The sequence below is a fragment of the Hyaena hyaena genome, unplaced genomic scaffold (genome assembly GCF_003009895.1).
Source record: "Hyaena hyaena isolate Hyena2069 unplaced genomic scaffold, ASM300989v1 scaffold_9, whole genome shotgun sequence".
NCBI lineage: Eukaryota > Metazoa > Chordata > Mammalia > Carnivora > Hyaenidae > Hyaena > Hyaena hyaena.
The window spans coordinates 7,349,807-7,373,642 of NW_024080641.1; the positions used below are offsets into that span (position 1 = coordinate 7,349,807).

Genomic DNA, 23,836 nt, shown 5'->3' on the forward strand with positions numbered 1-23,836 from the left:
ACGATGCGGCTACAATTTGTCTGGATGCCCGCCCCTCAGGCAATTCAGCGCCAGGCCCTGGGGTGTGAAAGGTGGGTGCACAGGGAGCTGGTAGGGGGGCTCCCGGCACGCGAGGGAACCCGCGAGGACCGACCGTGGGGGAGGGAGCTCTCCACCCTGGAGGCATCGAAGAGGCAGGCACAGGTCATGTGCGTGCAGGAGTGTGCGTGTGGCTCCACAGCTGTGTGAGGGCACGTGTGTTTCTGTGCGTACACAGGCTGTGTGGCCTGGACAGGGCTCTGTGCGGTGTGTGCCTTGTGCCCGCATGAAGGGATGGGTCCGTGCGTCACCAGTGTGCCGTCTGTATGCAGGTGTGTAGAGGGTGTACCTGAGGGACAGGGCGGGGGCGGGGCCGGGCCGCCCCAGGCCATGTAGTACCTGTGCCGATGAATGAGCGCATTGAAGGCCAGGCCGTCCCGCCAGCTGGTGGTGAAATTCTGGATGTTTACCTCAGGGTAACTGACAGCGTGGAAGGGAGAGACAGAGGCAGAAATGGAGACAGTCAGGAGGGAGGGAGAGAAGGAGGGAGGGAGAGATAGACACAGATGGATGGGTGAGTGGGTGGATAGATGATGGATGGACGGATGGATAGATAGATCATATGAGGCAAGGAGATGGAAAGAGAGAGGGATGGAGAGAAAGCAAGATACAGACAGAGATGGAGAAAAAAAGGAGGAAGGGGGGGAGAGAGAAGGGGGAGGGGGAGACAGACACAAGGAAAAGCAGACACAGAGGTAAAGACAGACACATGGCAAGACAGCATTGATGCCGTCCAGCCCCAGAAAGCTGAGCAGCAGAGAAAGTTCAGTCTCCATCCATACATGCTCCCCGCTTCCTCCCAGGGGCAGCTCTGCAGAGGGGACTTGAGTTTCAGGCCATGCCTCTCCCGCGGGGCAGAGAGTTGGAGGTCCAGGGAACTTCCCAGCAGAGCCTGAGCGGCCCCCTTCTCAGCCCCGCTGAAGGTACCCAAGAGCCTGAACTTCTCACGGGAGCCGCCGGAGCCCCGATGTGCACCGTCCGAGGCTGCTTCCGGGGTGGGGGTTCCCGGAGCTCGGGACTAGGGGCGTTCACACAGGTGCCCACGAGGCCTCTGCAGGCACAGGATGAGACGCAGGGGACCGAGCAGGCTGGGGACGGTCCGCCACTATCTAGCACTGTTCTCTGAGGAACCCAAGTTCTGAACTTGAACCAGGTCCTCCAGATTCTTACATGGGTTTGTTTGTCAAGGTCACAAGAGCGGACGTATTTTATTTACCAGTTCATTAACCCCAGATGTAACTTTCTGACACTGAGGACCTGGGCGGCCCCTTGCACTCTCATCCCAGGAGGAGCCCTCGAGGTTAGGTTAGGGGCCCCCACTCGCCCAGTGGGGGTGCAGAGGGGGTGCGCTTACCCAGCTGTCTTCATCTGACACCACAGGAGCAGTGCATCCTTGGCCGAGCGCGTCTCCCTGTTGTCCTCAGTCTCGATTTTGATCACTTGAATCTGTGAGGGTATAAAACATGGCTGCTGGGGCCCGCAGGGCTCATGCCAGGGAGGCGCAGGTGCACTCTGCTGCCAGGGACAGAGGAGATGGGAGGGGCGGCTTCGGGCTGGGGGTGGGGGTTCCGGAGCGCGAGGGCGGGATCTGGGGTGGACTGGGACATCCACGGCTGGGGGAGGAGGCTGTGGACTAGGGCCTCGGTTTCCAGGGAAGCCTCCATACTTCCAGGGAAGCCACTTCTCTGATCCAAGCCACCATCATTTCCCGCCTGGGCTAGTGCAGTCACCCCCAGGCTGGCCTCTCTGCTCTTGCCCCCCCACCCCATCTGTTCTCCTCGTGGCATCGAGGGACTCTGTGAGCACCCAGATCAGGTCACATGCTTCCCATCTCCTGGACCCTCCGTGGGTCCGTCTCACTCACTCCCCTCATTATGTCTCTGACCTTCTCTTCCACAGCTCACTCTGCTCCAGAGACCTGCTGTCCTCATCGCTAAATCACCAGCGCCTTCCCACCTCAGGGCCTTTGCACTGCCTGTTCCTTCCTGCAGGGGCCCACGTGGTTTCACCTCAGTCTGAGGTCTTGACTCACATATTACCTCTCAGTGAGGCCTTCACCAACCACTTGATTTTAAATCACAGTGTGTACTCAAATTTCACATCCTCCTTTTCTGCCTCATTATCTCCTAAGCATCTATCACTGATACCTCTTATTTATTCATCTGGTTTACTGTCTCCCCGTTATGGACTGAATTGTGTCTCCCCCCAAAATTCCTAAGTCGAACTCTGACCCCCAAATGTTACTGTCTTTGGAGATTGGGCCTTTAAGGAGGTAATTAAGTTTAGGGGCACCTGGGTGGCTCAGTCGGTTGAGCATCCAACTTTGGCTCAGGTCATGATCTCACCACTCGTGGGTTCGAGCCCCATGTCAGACTCTGCTGAAAGCTCAGAGCCTGGAGCCTCCTTCGGATTCTGTGTCTCCCCCTCTCTCTGCCCCTCCCATGCTCATGCTCTGTCTCTTTCTCTGTTTCTCAACAATAAATAAATGTTTAAAAAATGTTTTAAAGGAGGCAATTAAGTTTAAATGAGGTCATAGGTGAGTCCCCAAAATGATTGGTGTCCTTATAAAAAGAGGAAGGGATCCTAGGGATGTGCCACACAGGGAGAAAGCCATACGAGGACGCAGAGAGAAGGTGGCCACTTGCAAGCTAAGAGGCCTCAGGAGGAACTGACTGTGCTGGCAGCTTGATCTTGAACTTCCATCTTATAGAACTTGAGAAAATAAATTTCCGTTGTTTACGCCACTCAGAGTGTGGTATTTTGTTACAGCAGCCTTAACAGACTAATGCACTCACTAACTTATTAAAGTGCTAGGACCACAGAATGCTTGTTTTGTATTCTTGCTCTATCACACTTAGTATAGGTGTTCAATAAAGTCCTCAGTGCCCCAGAATCTAAAGCAGGTTCAAGAGCCCTGGATGGGTGTTAGAGACTTAGGTCTTAGGACTCAAGAGCTGAGTTTGGCATTTGGGTTCCGAGGGAGAAAACTAGGTTCCAACGAAGTGCCACCCCCTGGTGCGGGGCTCCAGCCGCCGGCAGTGATCCTGAACCCCCATAGTCCCGTTCCCCGACTTTATACTGGCAACGCTCATATCTGTCTCCAGCCTCCACCCCTCCCGTGAGCTCTATTCCCATGATCCAGGGAACTCCGAAATGCTCCCCCGATGTCCCAGACATAGAATCCTTATCACCATCATATCCCAAACTGTCCCTTAAATCTGCTCCTCCTCCTTGGACTGTCCCTGGGTGGCCCCACTTTATCCCCCATCCTGAGCCTTGGATGTTGGCTTGGACACCTCCCTCCCCTTCCCCTGCCCATTCCCATGATGGGGCATCTTTCCTATCTGTCTCCCTCTTCACTTCCCTCTGGCCCAACTCTGGTCTAGCTCCAGTCTTTTTCCTGGCCTCTTAGCCCCCAGTTTTGGCGACCAACCACTGTCTAAATCTGATGATGTCGGGGCGCCTGGGTGGCTCAGTCGGTCGAGTGTCCGACTTCGGCTCAGGTTATGACCTCACAGTTTGTGGGTTCGAGCCCTGCGTCAGGCTCTGCGCTGACAGCTCAGAGCCTGGAGCTGCTTTGGATTCTGTGTCTCCCTCTCTCTCTCTCTGCCCCTCCCCTGTTCGTGGTCTGTCTGTCCCCCTTTCTCTCAAAAATAAATATTTATAATACATAAGTAAATCAATCTGATGATGTCTATCCTTTTGATAAAAATCTCTAATTTCTCCCCATCTGAAAGAGAATAAAATCAAAACTGCTAATCACAGATCACCTAGGCCCTGTCAACCCTTCTGACCTCATCTCCTCCCTGGATCCCCCTTGTCTCATATTCTCTAGCCATACTGGTTTTTCTGGACCTCCAACATTTCAGCTCCTTCCCACTTCCCTCAGGGACTTTGCATCAGCTGTGCCTCCTGCCTGGAATGCTTTCTCCTTTCATCTTCATGTGATGCAGCCAACAGCTTCTCAGAGATTCCTTCTCTGACCACAAGTCTAAAATCTCAACAAGGTCAACCTGATATTTTGTATTCTTTTTGCTGCCTTATCATAACCTATTCTTGGGCGCCTGGGTGGCTCAGTCCCTTGAGCCTCTGACTCTTGATTTCGGCTCAGGTCATGATCTCAGATTTGTGAGCTCGAGCCTTCATCAGGCTCCACGCTGACGTTGCAGAGCCTGCTTGGGATTCTCTCTCTCCCTCTCTCTCTCTGCCCCTCGCCCACTTGCTCTCTCTCTCTCTCAAAAATAAACTTTAAAAATATATTAAAAATAATCTGTTCTTTTCTGCATAGATTTTACCTAGAGCCTCTCTGTTTCTCATGCATCTCTTGTCTATGTATTTATGGGTTCGTTAATAGTCTGTCTCCCCCACCACAATTTAAGCTTTATAAAGGTAAAAAATGTGTCAATTTTGCTTCTGAACTGGAGCAAAATTGCCTGGATTTGAATTCCAGATCCACTACCCAGCTGTGTGACCTTGAGCATATTATTTCCACTCTCTGGGTTTCAGTTTTCTCCCTGGTAAAATGTAATACATAGTATCTAACTTACGGGGTTATTGTGTGTATCAAATGCCAAGTGCTTAGCACAGTGCCTGGAACCGGGTAAAAAAAAAATATAAATCATAGTGGTGGTGGAGATAATGATTGTTACTTTCATCGTAATTTTCATCCCCACCCCTTGGAATAGGGTTCCTGGATCATACTGGGAAAATCTTTGGAATGAATGAATGAATAAGTGGATGAGTGGGTGGCGGATGCCCTCCTAAGGCTACACGTCTGGGGATGGGTGGGCTGGGCAGGGGTCACTTGGGGATCACCTGGAAGCGCAGGATGATGGTCCAGACTAGCCCCAGGGTCAGCCGGTGGTTCCCGTCCACGATGTCATGTGAGCCTACGTTTTCCAGGTGCACGCGCTGCTCCTTCAGGAACTGCAGCGCCTTGTCCACGTTTTCCAGTGAGTGGATCCTCATGCGACCGCGCGTGGGTCTTGGCTAGGGTGGCAGGGCGTTGGGAGGTGGAGGGCCTGTGCAAGGGCTCGGTGCCCTCGGCCTCACGCCTACCAGTGAGGTCGGCCCCCGTGGCCACGCCCCCTGAGTGTCCACGCCCAGGCCACGCCTCTTCGCTCTACTCAAAGACCCAAGGACGTCTTTGCTCCCTCCAGCCAGATCCTTTCAAGAGCCCCCTTCCTGGATTATTCTAGTTGCTGTCCCCACCTTTTCTTTCTACCGAAGCTCCACATCCAACCTGATGGCCACCTCTTATCCCAAGGCCTCAGCAACCTGCTGGTCACCACATTCCCGGGCCCTGCCTTTGACCTCTGTTCCAGGCCACTTGGGTTTGGCCCACATGCCCCAGGGCCATGCCCCTCACAGCCTTCAGCTCTCTGTCTAGAGCCACGCCCATTCCCCTAGGTCTCCGCTGGTTTTAAAGCACTATTACTTCCAATGGCGTTCGTTTCTGTGCTGTAGTCATGCCCCCCAGGACTTCGGAGCTCCAGGCTCTAGTCCTTTAATGAATCTCTATCGCTAGAATCCCACGCTTTGCGGTGAAGCCTCATCCAAGCCCAGAAATACAAATGCAACAGGGGCCGCCAGGGTGGCTCAGTGGTTAAGCATGGGACTCTTGGTTTCCGCTCAGGTCGTGATCTCGCTCTTCCTGGGTTCAAGCCCCGCATCGGGCTCTGCGCTGACAGTGCGGAGCCTGCTTGGGATTCTCTCTTTCTCCCTCTCTCTGCCTCTCCCCTGCTCGTTCTATCTCAAAAATAAATAAACTTTAAAAATTAAAAAAAAAATACAAAACCAACTCGTACAAAAACAAGCCAAATCCATTCGAGTTCTGTCTGGTCCCCCAGATTTCCACGACCTAAGCCTCCCTTTCCGATGACAACCTCATCCGCAGACCCCCTGCAACAGGTCCAAGCCTCTGGCTACCGCACTACCCGGGCCTGTAGCTTCTAAGAAAGCCCCTCCCTTCTCCAATAGCTCCACCCCTTCCAACGGAGCTCCTCCTCACCCCAAGTGCAGAGTCCGCTGGGATCCGCGGCCTTCGCCTTCAAAGGAACCAGCCACGCCCCCACGCTGCTCACACCCACCCGAATACAGAGGCCGCTCACCCAACGGCCCCGTAGCCAGGCTCTGTCGTAGCCTAGCCCGGAATCCCAGGGCCGCCCCCTGCCGCCAGGCCTGCGGGCCCCCTCACCAGCTGCTCCCCGGACAGCACTTCCAGGAGCCGCGTGAGCACAAAGCCGTCCCGGAGGTCCGCATATAGGTCCCCGATGTGGCAGCCGACGCGGGCGAGATGCGAGTTCACCCACTTGGTGAAGGTCTTCTTCTGCACGGCCTCGCGCTCATCTGAAGGACAGGCTCTGATGAGTCCCCGCGCCCCCAGCCCCTCCCCCCTTGCAGCTTCCCCGCAGCCCCTCGCACAGGGCTGTTTCGGCCCAGCTCTGCAGCAATCAGAGCTTTGCACAAGCCGCTCCTCCTATCTGAGACGCCCGGCCCACACTTCGCTGCCCACCTGGACACCGGTCCTTAAAGCTTTCCTGAGCCCATTTCCCCGAGAAGCCTTCCCTCCCTGATTCCCACCCCAGCCGGCCCTGTTCATTCATTCAGTACATATCGGGGCACCTGCTATGTGTCCCCGCACTCTTTTTGGCTCTGAGTACAGACAGTCCTTCCCTCCCAGAGTCCAGTTTAGTGGGGCACAGATAATACACTAGGGAGATATGGAAGGTTAAGGAGAGGGTGGGAGGGAATGAGAGCTGTGTTTCAGGAACACCTCTTGGCTGCTGAGGAGAGGGTGGGTCAGAGAGGGCAAGAATAACAGCCCAGGGCAGGGAGACCCGGGAAGGGACTCTGGAAAGAGAGGACCAGCCCCACCAGGGCAGAAGCTGGGAATGGGAGAAGGGGACACACTGGAGAGTTAGTTACAGACCAAAAAAAAAATCAGACTTGGGTGTGACGGGTTGTGGGGGATGAAGAGGAAGGAATATGCTAGAATGAATGCCCCTGAGGAGAAGAATGGAGCCCCAGCCTCCCAGCCCTGCGTAGCTGGATGCCAGTTACAACCTGCACATCCCTAGGGCACAGAGTGGGCATGTGACTGCCCACGGGGAGGGGTGGGGTGGGGCGGGAGGGGGGCGGAGGTGTCAGAACAATGTAGGCAACTACTGCTTCACTTACTTACTTACAAAGACAGGGCTTGGGAACCTCTCCTACAACGTGTTAATTTAATTTTACTTTTTTAGTAACAGCTTTAGAATGAGCTATAATTCACCTACTATCAAATTCACCCTTCCAAAGTGTAACTTCGGTGACTTTTAATATATTCACAGGGTTGTGCAACCCACACCACCATCTGATATCAGAACATTTTCATCCCTCCAAGAAAAAAAACCCTGGGCCCATTAGGAGTCACTCCCCATTCCCCCTTCTCCCAGCCCTGGGACATTACAAATCTCTTTTTCTGTCTCTCCGGATCTACCTATTCGGGACATCTCATATAAATGGAATCATGCGATGTACGACCTTTTGGGTGTCTGGCTTCTTTCACTTAGCATCATGTTTTCAAGGTACATCCATGCCATGTTATTAGTACTTTATTTCTTTTTTACGGCTAAATAATATTCCATTCTGCGGCTTTCCTGCATTGTCCTGCTCTACCCATCAGCAGACGCACATTGGAGCTGTTTCTACTTTGAGGCTATTGTGAATAATGCGGCTATGAACATTCAGGTACATAAAAGTCCTTATGTGGACACGCGTTTTCAGTTATCTTGAGTATATATGCAGAAGTGAAAATGGTTGGGTCATATGGTAACTCTACATTTAAACTTTTTTTTTTAAGTTTATTTTTGAGAGAGAGAGAGAGACAGCAAGCAAGACTGAGCAGGGGAGGGGCAGAGAGAGAGGGAGAGACAGAATCCTAGGCAGGCTCCAAGTTGCCAGAGCAGACCCGACGTGGGGCTCGAACCCACAAACCGTGAGATCATGCATGTCCTAAGCTGAAACCAAGAGTCGGATGTTCAACCTTTTGAGGAATTACCAGAGTGTTTCCTCAAGTGGCTGTGCCAGTTGACATTCCCACCGGCAACGTACGAGGCTTCCGGTGTCCCACATCCTCACCACCACTTGTTATTTTCCATTTGATCACGGCCATTCTAGTGGAATAAAATAGCTTTTCCGTGTGTTTTTGATGTGCATTTCCCTGATAACTAATGATGTTGAACATCTTTTCATGTGTTCGTTGGCCATGTGTATATCTTTTTTGGAGAAACATTTATGCAAATCTCTTGCCCATCTTTCAGTTGGGTTAGTCTTTTTATCATCTGTACTTTCTTTGCAACTTCGTGTGAATCTATAATTATTTCATAAATTAAATTGTTATCAAAACAGGCGGTGCCTGGGTGGCTCTGTCTGTTGGGCGACTGACTCTTGATTGGCCCAGGTCATGATCCCAGGGTCATGGGATCGATCCCCGCGTTGGGCTCCTCTCTGAGCCTGCAGCCTGCTTAAGATTCTCTCTCTGTCTCTCTGTCTCTCTTTCCTTCTGCCCCTCTCCCCATTTCCCTGCCCACCCTCTCTCTAAAAACTAAATTTAAAAATAAAATAAAATAGGGGCGCCTGGGTGTCTTGATCAGTTGAGCGTCTGACTTCCGCTCAAGTCATGATCTCATAGTCATGAGTTCAAACCCTGCATCCAGCTCTATGCTGACAGCTCAGAGCCTGGAGCCTGCTTCATATTCTGTGTCTCCTTCTCTCTGCTCTTCCCCTTGTCATATTCTCTCTCTCTCTGTCAAAAATAAATAGAAAGATTTGGGGTGCCTGGGTGGCTCAGTCGGTTAAGCGTCCGACTTCGGCTCAGGTCATGATCTCACAGTGGGTTCACAGGCCCCGTGTCGGGCTCTATGCTGACAGCTAGCTCAGAGCCTGGAGCCTGTTTCAGATTCTGTGTCTCCCTCTCTCTCTGACCCTCCCCTGCTCATGCTTTCTCTCTCTCAAAAATAAATAAAATGTTTTAAAATTTTTTAAATAAATAAATAGAGGGGTGCCTGGGTGGCTTAGTTGGTTGAGCGTCTGACTTTCGCTTAGGTCATGATCTCATGGTTCGTGGGTTCGAGCCGCGCGTCGGGCTCTGTGCTGACTGCCAGCTCGGGGCCTGGAGCCTGTTTCAGTCTGTGACTCCCTCTCTCTCTGACCCTCCCCTGCTCACGCTATCTCTCTGTCTCCTAGAAATAAAATAAACATTAAATAAATAAATAAATAAATAGAAAGATTTTTTAAAATAATAAATAAAATAAAAGTATTAACACAACAGGAAACTACTGCCTGGCCTTCCTTTCTCTTCCCCCAACTCCTACAAACTTGAGCACAAGGCCCCCAGGGCACAGGATAGAAGAAGGAACCGGGAACCCACACTGGGCAGAGCCTCTTTGTCCACCAGGCTGCCTATTTCAGGATTATCCAGGAGGGAGAAATCAGCTTCTATCTCCTTCAAGTCCCTGCCTTGTGGGGTCTGTCTGTTGCAGGAGCTCAGCCTGCACAGTATGGTTAGTATTTCATTATTTTTTTTTTAATGTTTTATTTATTTCTAGGAGAGAGAGAGAGACAGCGTGAGCAGGGAAGGGTCAGAGAGAGAGGGAGTCACAGACTGAAATAGGCTCCAGGCTCTGAGCTGGCAGTCAGCACAGAGCCCGACGCGGGGCTCGAACCCACAAACCGCGAGATCATGACCTAAGCGAAAGTCAGACGCTTAACCGACTAAGCCACCCAGGCGCCCCAGCATTTCATTATTAAATGACTTTATTGTCACACTTCTAAGTTCCCTCTTCACGCAGTAATCAAGATTTGTATAGCCAGGCTATTTCCCTTTTTACCCATTTCAAAGCTCTCAAGTTCTCTTGCCATAACATTTACCTTGTGTAATATTATTTTTTTAGTTAAACCCTGCCCCCAATGTGGGACTCAAACTCACGGCCCTGAGATCAAGAGTCACATGCTCCAGCCACTGAGCCAGCCAAGCTCCCCCTTTCGTAATATTATTAAATATCGCATTTGATCCTGGCAGTAGAAAATATGCATTGTGGAGCGCCTGGGTGGCTTAGTTGGTAAAGCTTCCAACTTCGGCTCAGGTCATGATCTCATGGTCCATGGGTTCGAGTCCTACGTCGGGCTCTGTGCTGACAGCTCAGAATCTGAAGCCTGGTTTGAAATCTTCTCTCTCTGCCCCTCCCTGCTCACACTCGGTCTCACTCTCAAAAAAAATAAATAAAACAATAAAATTTTTTTTTAATGTTTTAGTTATCTCTGGGAGAGAGAGAGACAGCATGAGCAGGGGAGGGTCAGAGAGAGGGAGATACAAAATCTGAAACAGGCTCCAGGCTCTGAGCTAGGTGTCAGCACAGAGCCTGACACGGGGCTTGAACCCACAAACCATGAGATCATGACCTGAGCCGAAGTCAGACGCTTAACCGACTGAGCCACCCAGGCATCCCTAAAAAAATTTTTTAAAGAAAATATGCAGTGCTAGAAAATATCCACTGACTGACCTGTATTTTTTTTTTTATATTAAACTAGATGTTAAAAGTTTACCTCTAGGGGTACCTCTAATCGTCCGACTTTCGCTTAGGTCATGATCTCGCAGTTCGTGGGTTCGAGCCCCGCATCGGGTTCTGTGCTGACTGCCAGCTCAGAGCCTGGAGCCTATTTCAGTCTGTGACTCCCTCTCTCTCTGACCCTCCCCTGCTCACGCTGTCTCTCTCTCTCTTACAAATAAAAAAAAAAAAAGTTTACCTCTAATTTGAAAGTGAGCACGTAGAAACTAATAGTAAATGCACACGAAAGATCTTATTTGTTTACGTGCGGGTTTTGTGCTGTGTGGATAGGCTGGGGACCCGTGCGACCACCTGACCATCAATCATACACGGGGAAGGGATCACGGAGGAGATGCTGAATCAAGTATTTGGTTATTTTGCCTTCTAGTGGCCGGCGCCCGAGCCAAATGGCAGATCTGGGCCAGAGCTGAAGCCAGAGTGGACCTTCCGTGCACCCGCAGCGAGCTGCCAGAATGAGGGCAACTGCATTCAGTCCTGCCTCCATTGATAACATGCTATTTGGCTTCGAGTGGCCGTTTCTCCCCTTTGGGTCTCCATCTTCCCATTTACAAAATGAGGGCTTTGTCTAGATCAGTGGACTCTGAGGGACTCTGAGTGTTTGGAAATTCGTGCTTGGAAGAAGACAGGGATCCATGAGAATATTGTTTTATTTTGTGATCTTATTTTGCTGAGACCAAAAGAAAATTAATAGAAACACACCCTGGCCCACCCGGATGGTGACCTCATAAAGCACGATGCCGTGAGATTTTGGGTTTTGTGTTTACAAATCCTGTTAGCGTGGGGGCACCTGCGGGTTTTGGTATGTTAAGCATCCGACTTCAGCTCAGGTTGTGATCTTGTGGTTCGTGGGTTCGAGCCCCACGTCAGGCTCTGTGCTGACAGCTCGGAGCCTGGAGCCTTCTTCAGATTCTCTGTCTCCCCCCCCCCCCCCCCCCCCCCCGCCCATCCCCTGCTTGAGCTCTGTCTCTATCTCTCTCAAAAATAAATAAACATTTAAAAAAAATTTTTAATTAAAAAAAAAATCCTGTTAGGTTTGATCTGGGGTCCAGAACTGAAATGCCCACAGGGGCCTGGCAGACTCTGATAAAGAGAAACCTAGGCCCTCCCAAAAGAGGCAGCGGCCACACAGCACCTGTGCATGGAGCATTCTAGAAATGAAAGCCCACTGTTGCCATGTCATCTGATTCCACAAGGAGCCCCAAATCCACATGTTTAAAGATAAAATCTCCTTTTTTTAAAAAATATTTTTATTTATTTCTAGGAGAGAGAGAGAGAGAGACAGCATGAGCAGGGGAGGGTCAGAGAGAGAGTGGGAGATACAGGCTCTGAAATAGGCTCCAGGCTCTGAGCTGGCAGTCAGCACAGAGCCCAACGCGGGGCTCGAACCCACAACCCGCGAGATCATGACCCAAGCGAAAGTCGGACGCTTAACCGACTAAGCCACCCAGGCGCCCCAAAGTCTCCTTATTTAAGTTTATTTATTTATTTTGAGAAAGAACAAGTACGAGCAGGGGAGGGGCCGAGAGAGAGGGAGAGGAAGAATCAAAAGCAGGCCCTGTGCTATCAATGCAGCGCCTGATGCGGGGCTGAAACTCATGAACTGTGAGGTCATGACCTGAACTGAAATCAAGAGTCAGAAGCTTAACCGCCTGAGCCACTCAGGTGCCCCCATATCTCCCTATTTTTAAACGCTGGCAACTGATTTATGTTTGTATAAAACACAGTGGAGAGGGGCGTCTGGGTGGCTCAATCGGTTAAGCCTCTGACTCTTAATTTCGGCTCAGGTCATGATCCCGAAGTTCGCAAGTTCGAGTCCTGTGTCGGGCTCTGTTCTGACAGCTTGGTGCCTGCTTGGGATTCTCTCTCTCTCTCTCTCTCTCTCTGCCCCTCCCCGCCAAGAAATAAATAAATAAACATTAAATAAAAAACCACAATGGGGGCAAAACCAGATGTCTCCCAGTGCCACTTCAGACCTAGGATGACACTGAGTGTTTCCTGTATTTACTGCGTTTGGTCACCACGTAGGGTGTCTTCCGTGCAGCCCTCTGAGGCCACCTCTACTGTCCTGCCCGTGCTCTGAGCTCAGGGAGACGGTCACTGGGAACTGTCCCGAATGGGCTCCCCAGCCTCAAAAGCCTCACACTGCCAGTTGCGTTTGGCTAAGAGGAAGAAGGAAGGGCTGAGGAGTTTATTCCCTCCCCTCTGCCCAGCCTTCAGCAGCCCCCAGGTTGTGAGGCCTCGGTCCCCTCACTGCTGCCTGCCCTGCTCAATCCCAGATCCCCGGGTGTCCCCTGGCCTTGTTGGTGCCTGTAGACCTGGCCACACCTCTGTAATTAGTCCCTTCGTTAAGCTTCCCTCAGTTTTACCCCCTTGAGGGAGGCCATCTGCTTCCTGCCCAGACTCTAGCTGGCACCCAGACCTCTGGGCTGTCAGGACTCCAAGCCAAATGACAACTGTCCTGCCTCTGCCATTGTGCTCACATTGAGTTATCATTTACGTATTCTTCTCTGTGCTAATTGCTAGCGCAAGCAAAACACATTTCCTCAGAATAAGACTTCAGGGGCGCTTGGGTGGCTCAGTCGTTAAGCAACAGATTTCGCCTCAGGGCCTCTGTGCCCCTCTCTCTTCTCCTCCCCCGCCTCGCACTCCCACACTCTTCCTCTCTCCAAAATAAATAAATATTTAAAATCAATCAATAAATATAAAAAAATAAAATAAAAAAGAGGAGCACCTGGGTGGCTCAGTCAGCTGAGCATCCAACTTGAGTTCAGGTCATGATCTCACAGTTCGTGGGTTCGAGCCCCGCGTCGGGCTCTGTGCCGATAGCTCAGAGCCTGGAGCCTGCTTGGGATTCTGTGTCTCCCTCTCTCTCTGACCCTTTCCTGCTCACACACTCTCTCTCTCTCACACCCACACAGACACAAATAAATAGACATTAAAAAAAATGAAAAAGAATAAAACTTCAACTTATTCATATCTTTAATACATCAAAACCTTTAGAGAGCTGAGCAATTACTATTCTTTTATCCACTATTGGTTCAGGAGAAAGGATATGAAGACACTTAGTATGTCTTTGAGATGTCTGGCTGCTGGTCTGGGGAAAGTCAAGAAGCCGGAGAACACCAGTCATGGTGGAAATGTGGGGATGTTATCACCTCCGTGTCTCCTGGGGGAGTTATAGACGAGAGCAGCCATCTGGGAAGCAATCTGAGTCGAAATAAATTCGAGCGTACCCCCGTGACACAGCAATTCTCTCCCTGTGCTTACGTCCCATAAACTTTTCTGCACTGGTTTATAGGGACCATGCCTAAGGAGGTTCAATGCAATGCTGTTTGGGGGGCAAATGGGTTGGGGGATTGGAGACAGTTTCATCGTCTGTTCTTGGGAAAACTGAATATGGTGAGTTCACACCATAGACTCCCTGGAGCGGTTAGGAACAACAGAGTAGAAGCACCCAGAGCCACCTGGCCGAGTTGTAAGCCATAGTGCTGAACGAGAAAATAACACAAACACTATGATCTTAGGGGCGCCTGATTGGCTCAGTCGGTAGAGCGTGCAACGCTTGATCTTGAGGTCATGAGTTCGAGCCCCACGTTGGGCTTAGAGCTTACTTAAAACAAAACAAAAACAAAAACACAAAAAACCCAAACCAAACAAAACCTTCAATGTAGAATATGCTAACTGAGCAATACTCACATGCACAAACCCATAAATATATGACTCTCAGATTTATGACAAAGTAAAAGTGCAGGTCAGTAGAGAAAAGAAAGTCTTTTCTTTTTTTAAAAAAAATTTTTTAAATGTTTTATTTATTTCTGAGACAGAGAGAGACAGCATGAGCAGGGGAGGGTCAGAGAGAGAGGGAGATACAGAATCTGAAACAGGCTCCAGGCTCTGAGCTGTCAGCACAGAGCCTGACGTGGAGCTCAAACCCACCAACTGTGAGATCATGACCTGAGCGGAAGTCGGACGCTTAACCGACTGAGCTACCCAGGCGCCCGAAAGTCTTTTCTATAAATAAAACTGAGTCAACTCGCTATCCAAGGGGCAAAAAACCCAAAACCAAACCAAACTAAATAAAACAAACAAGCAAACCCTGACGCCCACTATACACAGTAATGAAAATATCATTTGGCTAATGACACTAAATATAATGTGAAAGGAATAAATAAGTCTTTCAGAAGAAAATATCAAAAAATATCTCCTTGACCTTGAAGTAGGCAAGGATTTTTTTTCCCTAGAGAGAATTTCCTTGTTTGTTTGTTTGTTTTAGTTTATTTATTTATTTTGACAGAGATAGAAGGCACAGGGGAGGGACAGAGAGAATCACAAGCAGGCTCTGCATGGTCAGTGCAGAGCCCCATGCGAGGCTCAAACTCACAAATCGTGAGATCATGACCCTGAGCCGAAATCAAGAGTTGGACGCGTAACTGACTGAGCCACCCAGGTGCCCTGGCAAAGATTTCTTCCTCCCTTCCTTCCTTCCTTCCTTTTTAAGTTTATTCATTTATTTTGAAAGAGAGATTAAGAGAGAGAAAAAGCTTTGACACACGCTCGTAAAAGGATGCCCATTAGTGTTATATTATTGCTGTTACAAATCGGCAGTTTCCACTAAAATTAGATATACACCTACCCTATGACCCAACACTTTCGCTCGATGAGGGTGTAAGCCACCAGAAATGAGTGCTTACACCCACCAAAAACATGCACTGGGAAGTATAAAGCAGCAATAGTTTGTAATAGCTTGAAATACGAGTAATTACTGTTCTGCAATCGTCTAGCGTGTGCTAGCCCTAAACCAGAAGCAACCCAAACGCTCGCCAACAGGTGAATGGAAAAAATCTGGCATATTCACACGGTGGAATACAATACAGCGACGAGAAGGAGCACCCTACACGTATGTGTAGACAGGGAGGAGTCTCAGAGGCACAGTGTTGAGTGAAGGAAGCCAGACACAAAGGGGTACACACTTCATGATGCTGTTTTCACATTCCATTTCCTTATCTGGGGACTGGTTACCAGACGCTGCCCATTTGTGGAAATGCTCAACACTCACAATTTATCTGCGTTTTTATGTGCATGTAATACTTTAACAAATAGTGAAAGTATATGTATACATGCACACTAATTAGCAATGCACATTTTGCAAAATCATAGACCCACAAAGACAAGAATTACCATTAAAACTACCAAAATTTTAAAAAATTAAAAAAAAAGAGGGGTGCCTAGGTGGTTCAGTCAAACGTCCGACTTCAGCTTAGGTCATGATCTCACAGTTCGTGGGTTCGAGCCCCACATCGGGCTCTGTGCTGACAGCTAGCTCAGAGCCTGGAGCCTATTTCAGATTCTGTGTCTCCCTCTCTCTCTCTCTGACCCTCCCCTGCTCACGCTGTCTCTCTTTCTCTCTCAGAAATAAATAAAACATTAAAATAAATAAATAAATGTAAACAAAAAAAAATTTATTTTAACTATCAACATGGGGGGCACCTGGGTGGCTCAGTTGGTTAAGCGTCCGACCCTTGATTTTGGCTCAGGTCATGATTTCACTGTTCGTGAATTCAAGTCCCATGTTCCGCTCCGTTCTAACAGTGCATAGCCTGCTTGGGATCCTCTCTCTCTGCCTTCTACCACTTGCGTATGTGTATGTGTGTGCTCTCTCTCTCTCTCAAAATAAATAAATAAACTTTACAACAAAACAAAGCCAAACAAAAACTACCAGAATAGTTGCCCACAGGGGAGAAGGTATTGGTATGAGATGTGGGAATAAGACAGAACAAGTGAATTGGGGAGCCCGGCTGGCTTCATCTGAGAAGCATCTTGATCTCGGGGTTGTGAATTCGAGCTCCACGTTGGATGTAAAGATAACTTACTTTAAAAATTGTTAAAAACAACATCAGGGAGAATAAGTGAATCTATAACGAGGTGGAGAGGGTGCTCCGATAGACTGATGATGACAGAGACCCATAAACTGGGGAGGGAGTGTGATTAAGGAAACTCACATGAACATGGGGTCCAGACAATGTTTTCAAACGTGTTCATACAAAAAAAGCATGTTATGCGTGACTCTGCTCAAGGGTTTGGCCTTGGTTTGAATAGGGAAAAACCGCAAAAGAAGTAAGCAAAGGGATGCAAAGGAAAATGCACCCTAGCAGTCCAGGTCACCCCATAGTATTTCGAGCAACGACGTAGTTTGAATAGCATAACAGCATCCTGAAGTTACCGTCAGGCTAAAGGGTAACTGGTTCTGTGCTTTGGTTCTGGAGTCCAATATAACGAGATTTAGTTTTAAACAACTGTGGGTATAAGAGATAAAAAACAGGGGCACCCGCGTGGCTCCATCAGTTAAGCGTCTGACTCTTGATCTTGGCTCAGGTCATGATCTCACAGTTTGTGGGTTCGAGCCCCACATCGGGCTCCCCTCTGACAGCCCGAAGCCTGCTTAGGATTCTGTCTCTCCCTCTCTCTCTGGCCCTCCCCCACTCATGCTCTCTCTTTTTCTCTCTGCCTCTCAAAATAAACAAATAAACATAAAGAGAGATTAAAAACAGAGTTGTGGGTTTGTTGCGTTTAGCAAAATTATAGATGTGATAACTTACATAGACACAGGGAGTGTATGAGAACTTTTTTTTCTTACCGGGGATCCCTATATTTCTCTGGACTAGATGTCTGTCTGTCGGTGGTATCCAGCACGGATGCTCTGTGAATCAGTGGTTCTAAGATGTGAAGGGGCCTTGATCCTCATGTTACCACATCCCACTCTTGCTTAAACTCTTACCATAGCTCCCCAGTGCCCTTACAGCTACTCAGTGGCCTAGAAGGCCCTTCGGGATCTGACTCCCACTGCTTCCTTCCACACTGCATTAGTCGCCACCTCATTCTACCCACTCCCAGCTTTTGAAAGTCTTGTATATGCTGTTGCATCCGCCTGAAATAGTCTGCTCTCCGCCTCAGGGTTCTCTCTTTTTCATCATTCCAGGCTCACCTTAGGCATCCCCTCCTCTGGGAAGCACTCGGGCTCTCTGGACTGAATCAGGCACCTCATCTGAGCTCTAGTGGTCCCGCGGCCTACCCATCCCGGCACTGACCACTTGGGGTCATCACTATCTGGGCTGGATCTAGCTCTCCCAGGGGACTGGGAGTCCTTTGGGCTGCTCAGTCACCATCATGTCCTGCAGATTATCCAGCACAGGTCAGGCACAGAGGAAGCACTGAATATTTTGTGGATGAAATAACGAATTCTAGAATTCTAAGTTGACGTGATCCCGAATTTTTAAGGTTCTAAGAGTCTAAAAGTATGATTTTAAGTTTCCACGAGTATATTTTATACCATTCTAGTTTTATTTTTTTTAAGTTTATTTATTTCAAGAGAGAGAGAGAGAAAAAGCATGAGTGGGGGAGGAGCAGAGAGAGGAGAGAGAGAGAACCCCAAGCAGGCTCCGCATTGTCATTGCAGAACCTGACTTGGGGCTTGAACTCATGAACTGTGAGATCATGACCTGAGCCAAAGTTGGATGCTCAACCGACTGAGCCACTCAGGCACCCCCATTCTACTTTCTAAATCTGAGGAAGGTGGCCATCCATGAGTTAATTCTCATTCATACTTTGTGGCACATATAGATTTGGTGGGGGTGGGGGAGATTGCACTAAAACATCAGAGCTAAGGACGCCTGAGTGGCTCAGTTGGTTGAACATCCAACTTTAGTGTAGGTCATGATCTTGCGGTCCATGAGTTCGAGCCCCGCGGCAGACTCTGTGCTGACAGCTCAGAGCCTGGAGCCTGCTTTGGATTCAGTGTCAACTCACTCTCTGCCCCTCCCCCATTCATGCTCTGTCTCTGTCTCTGTCTCTCTCAAAAATAAATAGACATTAAAAAATTTAAAAACATAAAACAAAAACATCAACGTAGGATGAGTGGCCATCCTGGTTGGCCCAGACTGAGGGTTTTCAGTGCTGAACACTGGAAGGTGTGGTCATTCTATCTCAAAATTCTCAGGATCCACATTTCTATTCTGAGATTCTAAAGGTTTAGGATTATAAAGCCCTCAGGATCTATGCTTATTAGAGTTTAGATTTCTAAGGGTTTAAGATCCAAGGGAATCAATGATTAAAATTTCTAAGGTCTACGATTGTAAAGTTCTATATTCTAAGGGTTTCATTTCTAAAGGCCTCAACTTCGAAGAGTCTCAGAGGATGACATTCCCAGGTCCAAAAATCCAATATTTCAGCATCTTGAGATTCTAAGGAAGTATGCTTATAAAATCCCACATTTCTTTTTTTATTAAAAGAAATCTTTCTAATGTTTATTTATTTTTGATAGAGAGAGGGAGGGCACAGGCAGGGGAGGGGCAGAGAGGAAGACACAGAATCTGAAGCAGGCTCCAGGCTCTGTGCTGACAGCTCAGAGCCTGATGCTGGGCTTGAACTCACAAACTGTGAGATCATAACCTGAGCTGAAGTCGGCTGTTCAACCAACTGAGCCATCCAGGTGCCCCCTTTTTTATTTTTAAATTTATTCTTTTTTTAATTTAGTATTTTTAAATTTTATTTATTTTGAGAGAGAGAGAGCACAAGCAGGGGAGGGGCAGAGAGAGAGAGGGAGAGAGAGAATCCCAAGCAGCCACCACGCTGTCAGCGCAGAGCCCAACGCGGCACCCAAACTCACCAACCATGAGATCATGACCTGAGCAGAAATCCAGAGCCGGACACTTAACCGACTGAGCCACCCGGGCACCCCCAAAATTCCACATTTCTGAGACTATACCTTTTCAAGGTTCTAAGGCAGCACTGCCTCATACACTATCCACAAGCTACTTAAATTTAAATTTAATTAAAACGAAATACAATGAAAAATTTGGTCCCTCAAGAAGCACGGGCCACATTTCAAGCACTTACAGCCAAAAGTACCAGTGGTGAGTGGTTAGTATGTTGGACCTCACGGATAGAGAACACTTTGCCCATCACAGTGGAAAGTTCCATTGGACCACGTTGGACTACAGATTCAAGTGCGAAGTGTCTGTAACTCCCCGTCCTCCAGGCCACCAAGGTTCTCGGGCACTGGGGTACACAGATACCACCCCAGCAGCCTCCTCCCTTCCCTCCTCCCCACGCCAGCCCTCTTCCGGGTACCTGCCAAGGCCTTGATCCTGGAGCACTCAAAGAGGGAGGCGGCGGCCGTGACAGCTGTGGGCTGCTCCCGCTCCCAGCCCCGGTCAGGACTCTCCCAGCGGGCCGCAGGATTGTTGTTGTTAGGGGCCGGCAGCCCCTCCATGTTGTCCACTTCCCCTGGTACTTGCGCCATCGGGGAAAGGGAGGCCTGGGGAGGAGCAGAGGCAAGGTTAGGCAGGGCTCGGGGCCCGAGCTCAGAGATCCCACTTCAAACAGCCACTGTCTGTGAGTCCTGTCCACTCCCTCGTCCTCAGTTTCCCTGTCTTTAAAGTGGACATAATACGGGGCGCCTGGGTGGCTTAGTCGGTTAAGTGTACGGCTTTCGCTTAGGTCATGATCTTGCGGTTCGTGGGTTCGAGCCCCGCCTTGGGCTCTGTGCTGACTGCCAGCTCAGAGCCTGGAGCCTGTTTCAGAGTCTGTGACTCCCTCTCTCTCTGACCCTCCCCTGCTCATGCTGTCTCTCTCTCTCTCTCTCCTAGAAATAAATAAAACATTAAAAAGAATAATAAAGTGGGCATAATACTACTAACAATACTATTTACTCTGACCACTTCACAGGGCTGTGGTAAAGCACCCAGCTTAGCACCTGGCCCAGGGTAGGGGCTGGGCAAACTGTCCCTGTATTCTTGTTAGAAGGATGACACTTATCAGTAGAACTCTAAAATGCGGTAAACGGGCGCCTGAGTGGCTCAGTCGGTTAAGTGTGGGACTTCGGCTCAGGTCATGTTCTCACTGTTCGTGGGAGCCCCACATCAGCACGGAGCCTGCTTGGGATTCTCCTTCTCTCCCTCCCTCTCTGTCCCTCTCCTGCTTGCATACTTCCTCTCTCAAAATAAATAAATAAATAAATATTAAAAAAAAAAAAAAGACATTGGAGGGGCACCTGGGTGGCTCAGTCGGTTAAGTGTCTGACTCTTGACCTTGGCTCAGGTCATGATCTCACAGCTCTATGCAGAGCCTGCTTGGGATTCTCTCTGCCTCTCTCTCTCTCTAAAAAATATATAAAATGTAAATATTTATTTATTTTTTAGAGAGAGACAGAGTGTGAGCAAAGGAGGAGCAGAGAGAGAAGGAGGCACAGAATCTAAAACAGGCTCCAGGCTGTGAGCTGTCAGCACAGACCCTGATGTGGGGCTCGAACTCACCAACTGCGAGATTATGACCTGAGCCAAAGTCGGAGGCTTAACATATTGAGCCACCCAGCCATCCCCAAACTTAAAAAAAAAAAAAAAAGAAGAAAGAAAGAAAGAAAGACATTATATAGGAGGAAACTAAGGCCCAAGGTTGCAAAGCTAGCTGGTAGCCAGAGTTCAAACATAGGTACTATATTTGCATTAAACGGCCCCAATTCTTCATCCTTATAACCACATCCTTTGCCATAGAACTCTGGAGTGTTCTACTGTAAGGAGGGGGAAAGTGGAAGAGTGTCCCCTCACAACCTTGACTCCTGGCTTGGCCACATGACTAGCTTTGACCAACAGAATTAAGCGGCACTGCTGGAGAATTCTAAGCCTAAAACTCAAAGGACTTTGCATGTTTTTGCTTGTGCTTGAGACCATGAGAAAAACACTCTCACGGTAGGCGGGGCCTAAGGCCCCAGTCGTGAAAGCCAAGGCCGGTTAATGCAGCCAACAGTCAGCACCGCTCCCTGCCCCACACCCCAACATGTGACTCAGCCCCCACTGAGACCAGAAAAACTGTCCAGCTGAGCCCAGCCTAAGCCACTGACCTGATGCGTGATGGCTAAATAAATGCTCCGTGTTTTAAGACACTGAGTTTGGGGGTGGTTTCTTACGCAGCATTATTGTGGCAACAGCTAGCTGACAACATTGTCTGATCCAGAGCTATGCTCTACAACACTCGCCAGATTGTAAATATGAAATTAAAGGGGGTGGGAGACATTCGGATACCTCTCCTCCCTCTGGGATCCCAGGCTTGTTTCTGGGGCTATGAAAGGAAGGAACCATGAGGAGATCAATGTCCTTCTCAAAGACCCAAACAGCTGACAAACCACCAAATTGTAGGAAAGCAGCGTCTAGGGGTTGGTCAGTGTAGCAGAGATTGTCCCTTCTGGCGAACATTCCAAACTCCAATGTTCTTCTTCTTTCTTTCTATGGAAAGCTATAAACGGGTGCATGGCTACTTACCACCTGTGTGACCTTGGCCAGTCACTACTTCCGCTCTCTGGGCCTCAGTTTGTTCATCTGTAAAATGGTAATAATAGTACCCATTTTCTAGGGATGTTTGTAATTGAAATGAGTTGATGATGAGGGAACATGGTATCTAGTACATGCAAGCCCCTGATACATGGTCCTTGTTATTATTATTCATCCTTACACGATGAATATCCTAGCCAGTCAAAGTGCCTGTGCTGGAGTCAACAGAAATGAGTTCAAGTCCTGCCTTATTCTTCCTGCATCTTTAACCCATCTTTAACGCGGCCTCACGGCCTCAGTTTCCCTCCCTGTGAAATGGTGATCACAACTGTTTCCTGGGGTGGAGGATACTTGGGGATGGGGAGGCGCTTAGCACTTGGTGAGCTCTCTGCCAGGCCTGGGAAGAGCGCTGGCCATTATGTGATTGAATGGAGAAGGAAGGGAGGTGAAGGAGATGGGAGAGGTAGAAAGAGGTGTCCCACGGCCCCAGCAAAGGCTCCGGGCTGGGGGTGGGAAATCAATGCTTTAACCCTTCCGAGGCCGCGCCTCTCTCGCCCTGCAGTCTAGTCACTGTTCGAAAGGAGGGGACCTGGGAAGGACAAGGCCCGGGAGGAAGACTCACGCATGGCGCGGAGGCTGCGCTGGGCTGAGGTGTGGGGGCTCATTCTGCCCTGGGCCCCTCCCTTCCTCCAGCCGGGGAGACCCCAGGGGCTCAGGCCATGCCCACGGCGCGCGGGGGAGGGATTCTCGGGCAGGTGGGGAGATGCTGCAGGGAGGGGCTATCACCCAAAGCCGCTCACCTGGGCCCCGCGGCCGGCCGCCGGTGCCGCTGTCCCCGCTGCTCGCAGCGCCCTACTGCCTTCACTGGCGGCGTCCGGTGCACGGCCCGGCCCGGCCCAGCTCCGCTCGGCTCCGCCGGCCCCGCCGCTCGGCCGGATCCGCATGCGCCGCCGCCGCCGCCGCTGCCGCCGCCGCGCCTCCCCCGCTCGCGCGGCCGCCGCGCTCGGCGCGCCCCCGGGACCCCCTCCCTCCCGCCGTCCCCCGCCGCCTCGGCCGCCTGCGGCGCTGGCCCACGCGCGGTCACACACCGAGCCACGCCACTCTCGGGGCCAGAGGTAGCGTCACACACAGCCACGCACTCTCACGAGTCACACACTCCCACACTGTCACACACGCGCACACACACACTCGGGGTCACAGCGTCGCAAACGTTACCCACAGCCACACTCTCACACGGCATCACTCCCCACAGGGTCACGCAGAGTCAAACATTCAAATGCACACGCAGTCACACGCTCACATAGGGTCCCACTCTGGCACAGTGCCCGACAGCATCACACTAGTGACATGCTCAAATAGTGCCACCACCACCCATGCCGTGTCACACACAAGCACGCGTATGTCATACACGTCGCACACTCCCATGGGGTCACAAAGAGTGTCATCTACTCACAGGTCACGCACAGCTTCAGTATCACAGTGTCACACACTTTTACACACTCAAACTTGTTACACTAGTCACACACTCACCTGTCACACATCTTGCACTGTCACACACTCCTACATCATACAGTCACAAGAGGTCACAAACAGCATCAAAACAGTTACCACTCAAATATTGTCACAGTGACACATCCTTACATGTCACATGTGGTGTCATATGCTGTCCCTAAGAGTCACACACTCCCATAAAACACATCTCACACGTGTCCCACACCACATCCCCCAGCTTCATGGATGCATACAGCATCACAGACTGACACAGGGTCACCCACAGTGGAACCACAAGGTCACAAAAGAACAGCATCAATGTTTGCCACACGTCTC

General features: G+C 49.9%; 1 protein-coding gene across 1 annotated transcript in view; it reads right to left on the minus strand.

Annotated features, from left to right (window-relative positions):
- The window catches only part of SPTBN4 (spectrin beta, non-erythrocytic 4), a 79,541-nt gene extending 56,292 nt beyond the window's left edge, over positions 1 to 23,249 (minus strand). The window contains exons 1-7 of the mRNA XM_039248427.1: positions 23,225 to 23,249; positions 22,810 to 23,111; positions 19,815 to 20,001; positions 6,275 to 6,480; positions 4,894 to 5,067; positions 1,433 to 1,524; positions 418 to 498 (exon numbers count right to left, since the gene is read on the minus strand). Coding sequence (XP_039104358.1) covers positions 418 to 498; positions 1,433 to 1,524; positions 4,894 to 5,067; positions 6,275 to 6,480; positions 19,815 to 20,001; positions 22,810 to 23,111; positions 23,225 to 23,249 — 1,067 coding nt within the window. The remainder of the gene's footprint in view (positions 1 to 417; positions 499 to 1,432; positions 1,525 to 4,893; positions 5,068 to 6,274; positions 6,481 to 19,814; positions 20,002 to 22,809; positions 23,112 to 23,224) is intronic.
- Positions 23,250 to 23,836: the final 587 nt, after the last annotated feature.